This window comes from Dryobates pubescens, chromosome 30 (assembly GCF_014839835.1).
Source record: "Dryobates pubescens isolate bDryPub1 chromosome 30, bDryPub1.pri, whole genome shotgun sequence".
In the NCBI taxonomy this organism is placed as follows: domain Eukaryota; kingdom Metazoa; phylum Chordata; class Aves; order Piciformes; family Picidae; genus Dryobates; species Dryobates pubescens.
This window is the reverse complement of record NC_071641.1, coordinates 7,584,540-7,598,643: the sequence shown is the minus strand read 5'-3', so window position 1 is coordinate 7,598,643 and position 14,104 is coordinate 7,584,540. Positions and strand designations below refer to the sequence as shown.

Sequence of the window (14,104 nt, the reverse complement as noted above, 5' to 3'; positions counted from 1 at the left end):
TGTTGCCCTCTACTGGACTCTCTCCAGTAGTTCCCTGTGTTGCTTGAACAGAGGAACCCAGAACCAGACAACACTCCCTATGAAGCCTCCTGAGGGCAGAAGAACCTCTCTGGACCTGCTGGTCACACTCTTCTTAATGCACCCCAGGATCCCACTGGCCTATCTTGGCCTACAAAACTTGTCTGGGATTTGAACCCTGGACCTCTCCCACCCTAGACCAACCAGCCTTGTGGGGCTCCTGTAAACATAAACCCCAAGTCAAACCTCCCACAGTTATTTTCCAACTTCTTTCCATAAGGGACCCTTTCCAGGAAAAGCAGAGTAACTGCAGCACAAAAGTTTCTTAATCTTATACACCTTGTCACTTCACTTTCCTCATGCCCCTGGCATCTCTCACCTTAATCCAGCTGGACAATGTGCTCAGCCCAAGTTTCAGCTACAGCAGGTCCTGGTTCATAATCTTTCTATGGACACCAGAAATACAGTGCACATTTTTGTCAGAAATGCAGCCTGGGCTTCTATAAAGAGTAAATAGGAGGCTAAATGAGAACAAGGCAAAGGAAGCAGGTTGTGTAAGACCAGGAACACTGCCAGATCAGCAAGTCCTTAATGACAACCAGAAGTTTAACAGAGAAGTCAGTAATTGATGGCACACAGATTTTGAATAGCATCTCAGTAGCAGTGGGATCTGGAAGAACTTCAGTGAGGCCTCCTACTTGCAGCTCCTGGCCTCCCTGACCAACACAAGGTTAAGAAGCCACACATGACATCCCAGGTGTTTAAGCTACATTTGGCAGCTATTTGGAGCACTAGAACACAGCACCTCTAACCTGTGAATTCTCTACTGTTTGAGAGCAGGTTATCTCCTCCCACCACAAGCTGCTTTCTTGCTCTTGGTTCTGGCACTTCAACTGCTTGTATGTTTTTACTGGAGATACTCACAATGTATCTTACTAAAACACGAGGAAACACAATTCTAAGGACTCTGAAAAACAAACAAACAAACATACATTTAGCCAAGCTAGTCCATTTATTAAGCCTTTATCAACTAGGTTTTGATTAACAAGGGGGGGAAAAAAAAGAACACACTGAGCAATATACAAAATAAATAGTGAAAATAAAGTTCCCTTCATATGGATAAAGTTTTCTGAGGACAAAGGTTAGACATACAAAGTATTCTAGTTGGAAGAAGGTGCCTCAGATACCTTAGAAAAGTTTTCCTGGAGAAATAGATTTCCTTAATAGAAACAACTTTCATACAGCACTACATCTAAAAACTGAACCATGTACTGAAGGAAAAAAGAACAAGATAAGGAAGGTTAGTATTTTCATACATGGCAAACAATAAAAGCATTAGCTGAACATTTCACTTTACATTTAAAGTTGATACCATTAGTGTGGGTGAACTACTGAATGGGAGAGCTCTGAGTTTCTCACAACGTTATACTACTGCAGGCTCTAGGTGGATTGACAAACTGCAGACACCTTAGTCCTGTTGGTCAGTACAGAAGCTGTCTGACAGCACTGCTTTAGACAGGTTATCATTTTAATAGTGAACATTTCCTTCCAGGCAGGTATTTATATAAGTGGATACAGTTTTGCTCTGAGCCTCTTCATTCTCGTTGGAAGAAGCCCCACCATCTCCTTACTGAGTTCCAGTTCAGTTTCAATGGCACGGACAGCGTCTGGGTACTTCTCACAATAATCTACCAGAAATGTGTAATATTCCAATGATGTCTGCATATTTTCCAGTTGCTTTTTGCCATCTGAGGTAATAAGCTTACCATAGAGTCGTGCAATATGGAATTTAGCCACCATTGCAGGGCGAAGAACATCTTCCCCCAGCTGTTCGGGAAACACCTTATCTGGGTTCCTCAAGGAATCCAAGAAGAGTTCGTAGTATTTGATTGATAACTGAGCCAGGGAATTAATCTTTTTAATTGTGTGGGAGTCTAGCTCCTCTAATCTGTTACCTATAGCCACCTTCAGATCCATCATCTCGTAGTAGGTGTTAGCTAGCTCAAACTGGAGCTGCCTGCTGATCAGCAGATAGTACTGCGGATTCAAGTCCGCACAGATAGGCTCCAGCATGTCTATCCTACGCTTGTGCATTTTGCAGCGCCTCTCATAGTCTTCCTCAAAGAAAGCAAGTACCTTAAACAGAGCACTGTGATCCTGCACAATTTTGATGTGGTCAGTAACATACCCATCGACCTGAAAGAACTCTTTTGCTTCCTGAACATAGTTCTGACCGACTAGGAAGATTTCTCTGGCCTCTTGGAAATCTAAAGGATATACACTGCTCACTTTCTCTTCCATGGCTAAGACAGAGTCACATATATCACTTGTCCCAAAAAGGACAGCTTTTTTCCTGCCCTTCTCTTTTTCATCTTCTTCTTTTTTCCTTTGGGCTTTAAGTTCCAGTTGCCTGTCTGGATCCAGCTCTCCTATGTTATCCTGAAATGGCAAAGCATACCAATTAAAAATGCATGTGGCTTAGGAAGAGAGACTTACACAGAATCATGTTAGTCATGAGTTAACTTTTTAATGACAAGCAAGGTATTAACAAGACAGAAGAGAAAACACAACGGTGCATCATACCTTATATTCACAAAAAATCATGTGAATTACAGCCTCAAGTCTGTAAAAACCTAAGACCAAGATAATTTAGCCTCCCTAGACTGTTCAAAATATAGGCAAAACAGTAAGGCCCAAAGGCCTGCTTCAACAAATGCTGGGTTTTAGACATTCCAATGAATGCTTAAATGAATGAAAAACACCTAAACAAATCAAAAGGCTGAATGAAAGAATACCAACACACAAAACTGTGGCATATCAAGATGCTGCTCTTACTAGCAGTTAAATAAGAAGTCATCTGCAAAAGAAGCTGCAAGAAAATGCAGCAGAGGAAGGAAATTTGTGAAGCTGCTGCACAAGCAGCGCACTGATCACACTACAGAGGTGATCCCCCATACGTGCTCCTCCATTGCATTGAAGTCAAAGCACACTAACACACTTGTTACACTGCAAGCATATATTGTACTATCCATTAGGCAGCTGTTTATCACTTGACACCAACTGTGAAGTGATTCCTGTTACAAACATCAAATTTTGGTCACCTCAAGTAACTGCCGAGCGCTCTGCAGGAGATTCAGGCAGTATTTAATCCAGAACCTTGCAATCTCAGCTTTTCTCTGTCGAAGGTACTGTTGGTCTTGCTCTGTTTCATCTATTGAATGGACATAAACACACAAAAAAATCCCCTTCAGGAGAACTTGAGCACTCCAGCAAGAACCTCAAATGTTACATGCAAAATATATGTTGCTTGTGTTTAATTTTACTTCATTGTTAAGACAGAAATATGTTCTCCAACTCTAAATTGTCATTCTGGTAGAAACCCATAGGGATTAACAAGGATCTGTTATGGATGAGTTCTGAAAAGAAACAGGTCATAAAGTTTGAAATGATCTTAGATCTTGAAACTTTACCAAAAGACATGAAAATCTTTTTCAGGAAATGAGAGAAAGAAAATGGAATAATTTGTTTTCTGAGACAGAACTGCCTGCCCAGTAATTGTTTCTGAGGGTGGTTAGGGCATGGGAATTGCCATAGACCCCAAGACTTGCTACCAAAAAAGGGAATAAAAGTAGGGGAAACTGCCTTTAATTAATCTACCTGGTACAAAGACAAGATTATGAACCCTACAACTTCTGTATTTCTTTCCTTACAACCCTAAATGGCAGCACTGGTGCTGTCTCAAGATAATGTTTTCAGAAACCAAAGAGATTTCAAAAAAATCTCATTTCCCAGACTCTAGGCAGAAGGCAGCAAGTTAGCTGAACAAGGAGGACACTAGCATTCTAGCATTCCTCTTCACCAAATGAAAAAGCCAACTTCCAACTCAGATCCCCTGTGCTCATTATCATTCATTAGAGCCAAAGAAGTTGTTCTTACTGAGGAAATAAGAAGTCACTCACCTAACTAAAGGCTCCTTTACTAAAAACCCATGTTTAACATGATAAAATTAAGGTGTCTGAGAGTGGACCAAGCTGAATGTGTATTAATCTTTCTGCATAATGATCTTCAGATCCACAACCCAGCTCTCTGTACCATAAAAAGGAAAACAGGATCAACGTTTACTCCACTGAAACAAACGTCACTACTTGCTGTAGGAGAAACTCAAGGTGGAGTGAGCTAACAAAAAGATAACACAAGAAACCTATAAAGGACAATTAAAAATAGGACTCCTATCTACCACTTCCTGTCTTGCACCTGACTTTTGAGACCATAGCTGACTGTATGTTTTTATACACCTATCAAACACAAAAGCCAAAAAATGAGGTTAAGTATGGCATGAATGAACTCTCACAACTGTGCGGTGAGGCAGCTATGGAAGCACACTGGTTCAGACCCTTCATGCTATGCTGTCTCCAAACAGTCTACCAGGTTTGCTTAACTTGACTCTTGACAGCCCTGTTTACCTGAAACTAAAAAGCTTTTGGACATCATCCTCAAAGTACTTAAAACAGTAGGAAAGGCAACTGCATAGAGTTCTGTAAGAGAAATAGTAAAAGCATTTAAAGAAAGGTACTGCTACTAAACCTCAATTAAATAAAACTCAACTGTGTCTATTCTGGTCATACCTGAACCTGAAATAAGAACACTGGTGGATTAAAGAGCCTGTATTCCAACAGCCCAAACCATTAGAAGTTAACCAATATATTCACTGTTCACAGTCAGAATTAGAGACTCACACAGGGGCTACCCTGAGCATATGCTCACTCTCCACAGGTTAAAGCTCTCTTGAATCCTTCAGTTGTCCAAAACACAGAATACACAAGGCTGTGCTGTAGATAAGCAAAGACTAAGGGGCCTTCTGTTAAATATTCACACTATCACAGTACCACAGGTCCATAAAACTGATAACAGTTCTTCAAAAGTTTCTATCGATCTTCATTCTGAACTGCAAAGTTGTTCCACTGCATCAACACCCAAAGAAGGGGAGTTACAGTTCCAAACCCAGCCTTTAATGAGGCTGCAGCATCCAGCTACAAAAGACAATACAACAAACTCTCTGGATTTGGGGATTTTAAGGGCTGTAGTTTCCCCCTCTTTTAAAACTACTCCTAGGAAGCCTCTGGTCTGGTTCATTGAACCACTGCCCTCTAATCACTGAGAAGCAAAGTTAAGGTGCACTTTAAGCACATGTACAAGGACACAGGGACGAGCAGACAGTGCCACTATGAAATGAGATGTTGGTTTAAATTTCACTTTTATTCTGGTACACTCTCCAAAACTCCAGCAACAAGCACTTGAGCTTTTCTCATAGGGTTTACTTGCAGTCAATCTTGTGCTGTAGGAGCACCAGTTCTTCAAGAATATTTCACCTCACTGTTTATTGGAAAGATTTTTAGGAAATTAACTCTGAGGTAAGTTTTGTGGATATTGCTAGACTTCACTTTTGAATTGATCTATCAATGATGCTTAATTCACACTACTACATGGAAAACTTTTACATGAACTTACTGTCTTCAGCAGATGGCACCTGTCCAGCTTGGCTAAAGATGACACTGGCTGCTGCTAAACAGTGTCGGGCCTCCATAAAGCATTGCTGAGAGAGACAGAGACAGCAACATTGATCACTGATATAAGCAGCACAAGCACTGCTCTCAGCCTGGCTAAACTCCTCGCCGCAGAGAGGCATGAACACAAGGGAAATGATAGCACCTCAGGGCTGTATGGCATATTGCCCTGGACACCAGAAGACATCATTTTTTTCCCCACACATCTACAACTGAATACTTATTTTCTAACCAACCATTTTCTTTCTACCACAGCCACACTAGCAAGCCTCACTTTTCATATCAGATACATCAACTATGAACATTTTCACTGTTCTGATCTATCGCTTCCTTGAGGTAAAGGAAGTGATGTCTTGTGGTAAAGATTGTATCATGGGGTGTCAGAAGGGGCTGGACATACAAGTCAACATTCTGAGTCAGATTTAGATTCCTTTACTCATATTTGGCAGTGCATTGTTTAATGAGTAGTGCTGCCAATGCATCAAAGACATGGAAGTTACAAGTTACTACCGAAAGGAGCATTAACCAGCTTAGGTATGGCAGAAGTCTTTTAGGCAAGAGAGCATCTGAATAATCTGGGTTTTAGAAAATCCTAAATGAGGCATTTCCAAGCAGTGAATTAGAGTCAACAGAGATATCTGGAAGCAGACAGCTACCATCTTACATACTCACTTCCATGTTCACATAAGCTCAAATGTTGATAAACAGACACTCTAAGGTACAGGGGACAATAACTTACAGGAAACATACAATGGGCAATACCTTGGCCTTCAGATGTTTTTGAAGTCTTTATTATATCAGAGAAATATAAGGACATTTTAAATTAAGTGACCTTAAAGTGCTGCTTATGAACATCAGGTCCCATCGCTGCTGGAACTTCACTAACCGCAGAGCTTTTCTTACGTCTACACCCCGGTTCATTTTTCCCCCCTGCGCTATCACGACACCACAGGGAAGCCACTGCGTCCTCTTCAGGGCAAACGAAGAGATGCTCCATGTCAACAGACAATTTGGGGGTTTATAGGAGCACATTTTTAATTCAACATGGAGCCCTGTCTCAAACAGCTCTTTAAAACAATTGTCCTGCTTCACGGTAACATTCATGATACAATTACAGCAGAGAAACGTTAGGTCTGTTACCTTAGAGAGATAATACTGTGACAAAGTGGCAGCATTGAATGCCCATTCCACTGGGTAGTAGCCACAATACTCAAGCTGTCGTTTAAGAGTAGTATGGCAATACTGAGCAGCCTTCTCAATCATCTCCAGGTGCTGGTAGACTTGTGCCAGATAATACAGAGTATGTGTATAGGCTTTCTCAAATCTGGAAAAAACAAGTCTTTAGATTTTTGTTCCCTTCCTCCTTAAATACATCCTCATAAATTAATAATTAACCAAAAAAAAAAGTAATACAGGCATGCTGCTGCACACCTACCTTTTGGATCTCTCCTGGTCTGTGAGTTTTTCTTCTTCTGCCATGAAGTGTTCACTGGGATCCAGAGGAGGATTTCCATCCTGCAAGAGTAGCCGGTACCTTGAGTTAAATACATTTCTCTTTGCAGCGTGGTGCTCCCTCTTCCAGCTGCAGATGAGTTACCATTTTTCAATCCCAGTTGCAACAGAATCTCTCTCAACACATCCACACCTATCTCAACACCACACACAAACAACTCAGGAGATTTTTGAGGATGAAAGCCACAGTTCCATACAAAATCACAAGGTTTTCAGCTTGTTGAAGACCTCTGCTTACATACAGTCAGGCATGCTGTCTGCACCAGAAACACTCAGCCTGGATTCTAGGGGACTGAAATTGGCTGTCCTTATTTTGTACAATATAACCTACTGGTTTTGAGAGTGTCCATCTAATACTAAGCATGCTTTCAAGTGTGAAACATTCATTTGCCCAGCTGCACTAATCACTAACAAGAAAACATCCTGCAGGAAGTACTGCAAAGAACATTATGTGCAGAGAGCACTCATCAGAGCTGCTGTGAAGTCTTAACCGCTGTGAAATGACTCCCTTTATTCATAACCTGGAAAGACTCTTTACTCAGCTCTATCAATGAGACAACAGGCAATGCCACTGGAGGATGAAACTGCTAAACCCCAATACAGGGCATGACCTACATGCAAGCTGTTAACTGTGTGAACTACTTCATTTAGATGTGCTTTTGGGGGGTTTAAACCATGAGTTCTGTCAGATTCCTTATGCAGACGACTACGCATCTTTCACCATTGCTCCGTTCAGCCTTGCCTTAGAAAGGACTCTTTTCTCCCCTCGTCTCTGCCCTAGTGAGGCCACATCTGCAGTCCTGGGCTCAATTCTGGGTTCCCCAGTTCAAGAGAGATGGGGAACAACTGTAGAAAGTCCAGCAGAGGCTACAAGAACGAGGGCCCTGGAGCTCGCTCTCTGATAAGGAGAGGCTGAGACCTGGGGCCATTCAGCCTGCAGAAGAGCAGACTGAGAGGGGATCTGATCAAAGCTTATCGATAACTAAAGGGTGGGGGTCAAGAGGATGTGGCCAGATTCTTTTTCAGTGGTGCCCAGTGAATGAGACAAGGTGCAACAGACAAACTGGAACCCAGGAGGTTCCCTTTGACTATGAGGAAAAGCTTTGCTGTGAGGGTGCTGGAGCCTTGGAGCAGGCTGCCTAGAGAGCTTCTCAAGTCTCCTTCTCTGGAGAGATTCCAAACGGGTGTGGACATTTTGATCCTGGGCAAGTTGCTGTGGGTGCCCCTGCCTGAACAGAGGAATTGGACTAGATCTCCAGAGGCCCCTTGCAACCCCCACCATGCTGAGATTTTGTGCAACTGCCAATAAAAGTTAAACTGGCAAGCCCAGCAGACCAACATTGCTTATGGCAACGTTTTATTAGTCTGCACTTATCTAAAGTCATTTGTAACTGTCAATAACTTCAGATGCCAATCCCAAAACACTTCTAACCAAGGTGTTTTGCTGTTCCCATTAGCTGCAGTATATTCTGGCAAGACTAGAGCTAATCCTGCAAAAAAAGCAATTGAAATGACACAGTAAGCAAGACTCTTGCCTCATTCCTTGATCTACAGATTTATCTTCAGATGTTAAGCTTCATGCTTTTAATTACCATTAGGAAGAGCTCTGCAACTCTCCAAGTGGACTTTATTAGCTCTTGTCCATTAAGTTTAGCACCCTCAGATTGTCACTGTAGTACATTAAACAAACAGCTTTCCTGTTAGACAAAACCTCATGCCCTGTGGTTTGGGGTTTTCTGTTAATTGCTTGCAGATTATATCACACACAGTTCAGTATTTTCAGAGAAACATGACACAAATCCAGTGAACTTACCACAAGCAGTCTTTTGGTGTGGTTCCTTTTAAATTAAAAGGATCTTAAGGCATAATCTGTGTTATAAGTGAAGTCCATCAGAAACTTACACTGCTATTTAGTAAGTTCTGTCCAACCTTGATAGATGTCCTGAGACACAGATACTGTTCCTTTAAGGCCAGAAATGTTGTTAGCTCGCTCATAAACGGTCCCTGAGGCAAATCAGTATAGGAACAGCTTTGCAAAGAGCTTAAAAATAGCACAAGGGAGTCTTTGTGGATACACAGCAGAATCCACAACTCAAAAGGTTGCTTAGTATGCATGAGAGGTTTAGCTGTTTACAAGACTGTCCTCTTGGATATAGAGCTAAACTACCTGCTCCTAAGCAATACTGTGCACAGTCAGAGCAAACCATGAAGACATTTAAGGTTTTGTTTCCTTCTCCCACTGAAGGCAACGGATTGACATTTAACAGTGCTGCCAAGATTATCAATAGTCTTAATCAAACCTCAAAGTACACCTGGCTTCAACTCTAGATTACCCATTCAAAGAGTTTCCAAAAAGGACCATTGTTTTTGAACAAAATTAATTTCCTAAGTCCATTCTGAAATTTGCAGGAGATCCTCTGGTTTGCATCTTCCTGTGCTTAGCATTACGAATCACATCGCTTCCAAAGTATCACAGCAGGCAGTGATAAGCACAAAACCCTCACATTTCATGAAGGTTTTTTTTACCAGTAGCACATGAAACCAAGACCTGACATAATATTAGTAAACAGTACCTCTTTCATGTATTGGTTATACAAGGCTTCTGCAGATTCCAAGTAAGTCTGTGCAGTTTTAATTTCATCCCTTTCAGACCACAGGATGCCTAAGTTGTTCTGAAGGGAAAGAGAAAAACAATTTACTTGTTTTCCTATTCTGTTCCATTACACACCTTCTCCAAGCCACTTACCAAGCTGCATCCTTACACACACACACACATTTCCTGCAACACAACTTCAGAGTGATAGGAGAGTTCCCAAATCACCATGAAAGGGATGGAAAGGATCATCTGCATAGGAAATGAAAGATTGGTGGGATTCAAATTCCTTCTGTCTTGTTTGGGTTTGAAACAGCCTGGAAATTGCTTTTCTGAGCTGTATAGGGAATGTTTTAAGAGGAGATTTAGGCTGGAGGATAAGAGAAAGGTTTTTACTGTGAGGGTTGTAGAACACAGGGAGGTAGTTGAGGCCCGATCCTTGGAGATATTCAAGGTCAGGCTGGACAGGGTTAGGGGCCACCTGATCTAATAGAGGATGCCCCTGCTCACTGAGGAGTGTTGAACTAGATGACTTTTGGAGGTCCCTTCCAACCAAAACCATTCTGTGATTCTACAATTTTATGTGTGGGTGTGCTCTAACACCATGGATTTCAAAAAGCAAAAGTCGTGCCTGCTCATTTTATCCCAAGTTGCTCAAACAGGAGGGTTCTCACACAGTGGCAAATGCATACAAGTCACCTCACAAACCATAACTTAACCATCAAGATGCAAAAGCTACAGATTATTGCCTTCAGACTTGAATCACGGTCATGTTACTGCATTCATGAACTCATCCTGCACAGAAAGTGCCTCTAATTTTATTAGTGAGATGAAGGCATTAAAAGCAATTTATGTCTGGTGTGCTAATTTAATGTGCCTTTCATTTCCAATTATTCTATTTATTAAAAAGGATTACTACAACGGTTGTGAACAGCAATACTTTGCCCACAACCAAGCAGTGAAACTGACCACATTTAATTAGGTAGAAACTGAGACACAGCAGCCTTAGAAGAAGGGCTACAGAAACAGGCCCAGAAGGAGAAAGGAGTGCTCCTTCTTTTCAAAACACAAGTCAGTGCCCTGACACCACACTCCATAGGTCCCAGAACATGGCCACCATACACACTAAGTGCTTTTGTATTGAACATGTTTTTAATTAAGTAAATTCTCATAGGAAGTCCTCATCAAGAGAAGTGTGACCAGCAGGACAAGGGAGGCAATTCTCCTCCCCCTACTCCATTCTCCACTTGGAGTCCCAGCATTGAGTTCTGGTGCCCCCAGCATAACCAGGACATGGAACAGTCCTCCTCCAAAGGAGGCCATGAAGATGGTCAGAGGGCTGGAGCACTTCTGCTATTGGGACAGGCTTTGAAAGTTGGAGAATATTCTGGGGATCACAGAATCAGTAAAGTTGGAAAAGACCTCAAAGGTCATCAAGTCCTACTTGTCACCCAACACCTCATGACTATTAAACCATGGCACCAAGTGCCACATCCAATCCCTTTTTGAACACCTCCAGGGATGGGGACTCCACCACCTCCCTGGGCAGCACATTCCAATGGCCAATCTCTCTTTCTATGAAGAACTTCTTCCTAACATCCAGCCTAAACCTCCCCTGGCACAACTTGAGACTGTGTCCTCTTGTTCTTTTGCTGGTTGCCTGGGAGAAGAGACCAACCCCCTCCTAGCTACAACCACCCTCCAGGTAGTTGTACATAGCAATAAGGTCTCCCCTTGAGCTTCCTCTTCTCCAGGCTAAGCAACCCCAGCTCCCTCAGCCTCTCCTCACAGGGCTTGTGCTTGAGGCCTCTCCCCAGCCTTGTTGCCCTTCTCTGGATACGTTCAAGAGTCTCAATGTCCTTCTTAAATTAAGGGGCCCAGAACTGGACACAAGACTCAAGGTGTGGCCTAACCAGTGCTGAGTCCAGGGGAACAATGACTTCCCTGCTCCTGCTGGCCACACTATTCCTGATGCAGGCCAGGATGCCATTGGCCTTCTTGGCCACCTGGACACACTGCTGGCTCATGTTCAGCCAGCTGTCAATCAGTACCCCTAGGTCTCTTTCTGTCTGGCTGCTCTCCAGCCACTCCAACCCCAGCCTATCTCATAGCAGCCTTCCAGTACCTGAAGGGGGTCTACAAGAAAGATGGGGAGGCACTTTTTCAAGGGCTTGTAGTGATAGGACAAGGAGCAATGGCTTTGAGCTGGAAGAGGAGAAATTTAGACTGGAGATTAGGAAGAAATCCTTTATAGTGAGGGTAGTGAGACACTGGAACATGTTGCCCAGGGAGGTTGTGGATGCCCCCTCCTTGGAAGTGCTCAAGGCCAGGTTGGACGAGGCCTTGAGCAAGCTGGGCTAGTGGAAGGTGTCCCTGCCCGTGACAGGTGGGTTGGAACTAGACCACCTTCAGGGTCCCTTCCATCCTAAACCATTCTATGAATCTTCTATTCTATAACTGTATTTAACTATAGACAAGCCTTTTTACAGCCCTTGGGGTGAAAGCTGAGGGCACTCTTGTTCACCATCACTGCTCTCAGCTGCACAGCTGATGATGTGGCAAACAGCAGCAAACCAGTTTACTGTTGGATCACAGCACTTCACAGGCATAGCAAACTTTACCCTGCTGTTTCCTAAAGGCTGCCAAACAGGAATACCCATGCAAACGTCTCCAGCTGTGCAGGTTTTAGTTGGAACAGTTATGTTTCTGTTTTAAAAACAGAGGAGTACTGCTTTCCAATACACAGTGGAATCCCTGGCCCTCAGCAACAAAAGCAACAACTCCCCAGGAACATACACTGGGGAGATGTTATCTTCTTATTTCGACTGGCCATTTGAGCAATCTCCAATCTTATAATGAGTAACAGATTTGTAGTGGTGCACCCAAGCCTTCACACTGAATGAGCAGGATTCCTGACAGCTCTCTTCATTTAACCAACATCAGCCAGCTCACTGCTCAACCAGTGCCTTTCCACACAAACACACGGTTCCTTGACAGTTTTGCAGTGCTTGACAAAGCACTACCAAACCTCTTCTAATCAGAGGAGCCATTTTTGACAAGAGACAACTAAGTAAATGCTCTCATTTAAGTCTAGAGACAGATATCTAACTGCACACCAGCTGCCATGACAGAGTGGTTCAGTGAAGGCCCCTTTGTGACCCTTCATATGGTAAAGGCTAATTTTGTTAACAGTATTGCTTTCCTCAGACTAAAGAGGTGAATATTATGACTTCCAGCCCTTCAAAACTGCATTTACTCAACTGGAATAAAAGGGATCAAGAGATACCAGGGAAGCCTGAAGAGAAAACAAGTGACAGCTTTGGGTAACAATTTTCAGGGTATTGCATGTATAAAAGCATCTCCCACCTTCAATAACCCAAGACAACAAAGACAACAAAGACAACAAAGAACAGTAAAGGAATTACAAATAAGTTCTGGACACACTGAGGTCTTCTACAGATTTGTTTTTGCTCAGCCCTTACAAGTTGTGTCTCAGCCTATCTTAAGAAGTAGGCTGCTTTGTCAACACCCATTATGAGAACACACCGTCGGAACCTCTGCACGCCCAGAAGCATCAGCAGTGAGCCTAAAACTTGCATCCCTCCGCGCCCACTACCTGTGAATGCTCTCTTCGAGCAAGAAGCAAATGCCAGGGCTGTTGTCATTATTAATAAACAAACCAGACCCCTCAGGAGCCCGAAATGCCACGAATCTCCCTGCAGCCCCCCGCAGCACGGCCTACAGAGCACGAACACACCCCGCCTCCCAGGAACCCCTGAGGCCGTCCGGCCGCACCACAGCCCCCCTCTTCGGCCTTCGCAGCCCCAGCCCACCTGGGCCTGTATGTAGAGGGAGACGCAGTCGGGGGAGAGGCGGTGGGGCTCGAGCAGCTGCGTGCAGCGCTGCAGGTGCTCCTCGCCGGCCGACAGCTCCTCGGTGTCGGTGTGGTTGACGCCCAGCTCGTACTCCAGCACGGCCCGCCGCACGGCCAGCAGCCGCGCCTCGCCGCCCTCCTCGGAGGCGCTCAGCTGCTGCTTCACCTCCTGCAGCAGGGCCCGGGCGCTGTACTTGGAACGGTAGGGCTCGGTCTCCGGGTCCTTACGCGACTCCACGTCCGAGAGCGTCCGCGCGGTGCGGAACTTCTCGCACACCGCGGCCCAGGCGCTGCCCCCCGCCGCCGCCATCTTCCCTCTGCCGGCCGCACGGCGAGACGCGCGCGCCGCCGCTTAACGCACCGCCGGCCAATCGCGAGCGCGCCCTCAGGGGTCACCCCGCCCCCTCCCCTCGCACCGCCCCCGCGGGGAGCGCGGCCCCGCCAGCCCCGCCCCTGAGCGCGCCTTCCCTCAGCCGCCGTGGGGGCGTTAGGGGTGGCGGTACCGAGTCCTGGGAATCAGGGGACGCTCAGGAGGAAGGGTGC

At 44.4% G+C, this 14,104-nt stretch overlaps 1 protein-coding gene across 1 annotated transcript; it reads right to left on the bottom strand.

Annotated features, from left to right (window-relative positions):
- Positions 1-1,158: 1,158 nt before the first annotated feature.
- On the bottom strand, positions 1,159-13,901 carry KIFBP (kinesin family binding protein). Its single transcript, XM_009898799.2, has 7 exons — positions 13,521-13,901; positions 9,668-9,766; positions 7,018-7,097; positions 6,723-6,906; positions 5,527-5,611; positions 3,120-3,229; positions 1,159-2,457 (listed from the first exon to the last, which is right to left on the bottom strand). Exons 1-7 carry the CDS (start codon positions 13,869-13,871, stop codon positions 1,579-1,581), a joined length of 1,788 nt encoding a protein of 595 aa, XP_009897101.2. The 5' UTR covers positions 13,872-13,901; the 3' UTR covers positions 1,159-1,578.
- Positions 13,902-14,104: the final 203 nt, after the last annotated feature.

Coding starts and splice junctions, on each gene's coding strand:
- KIFBP (XM_009898799.2), bottom strand. CDS start 13,871: ATGGCGGCGGCGGGGGGCAGCGCCTGGGCCGCGGTGTGCGAGAAGTTC. Junction 9,767..13,520: donor CCCTCTACATACAGGCCCAG/GTGGGCTGGGGC, acceptor CTTTCCCTTCAG/AACAACTTAGGCATCCTGTG. Junction 5,612..6,722: donor CACAGTATTATCTCTCTAAG/GTAACAGACCTA, acceptor TGTCTCTCTCAG/CAATGCTTTATGGAGGCCCG.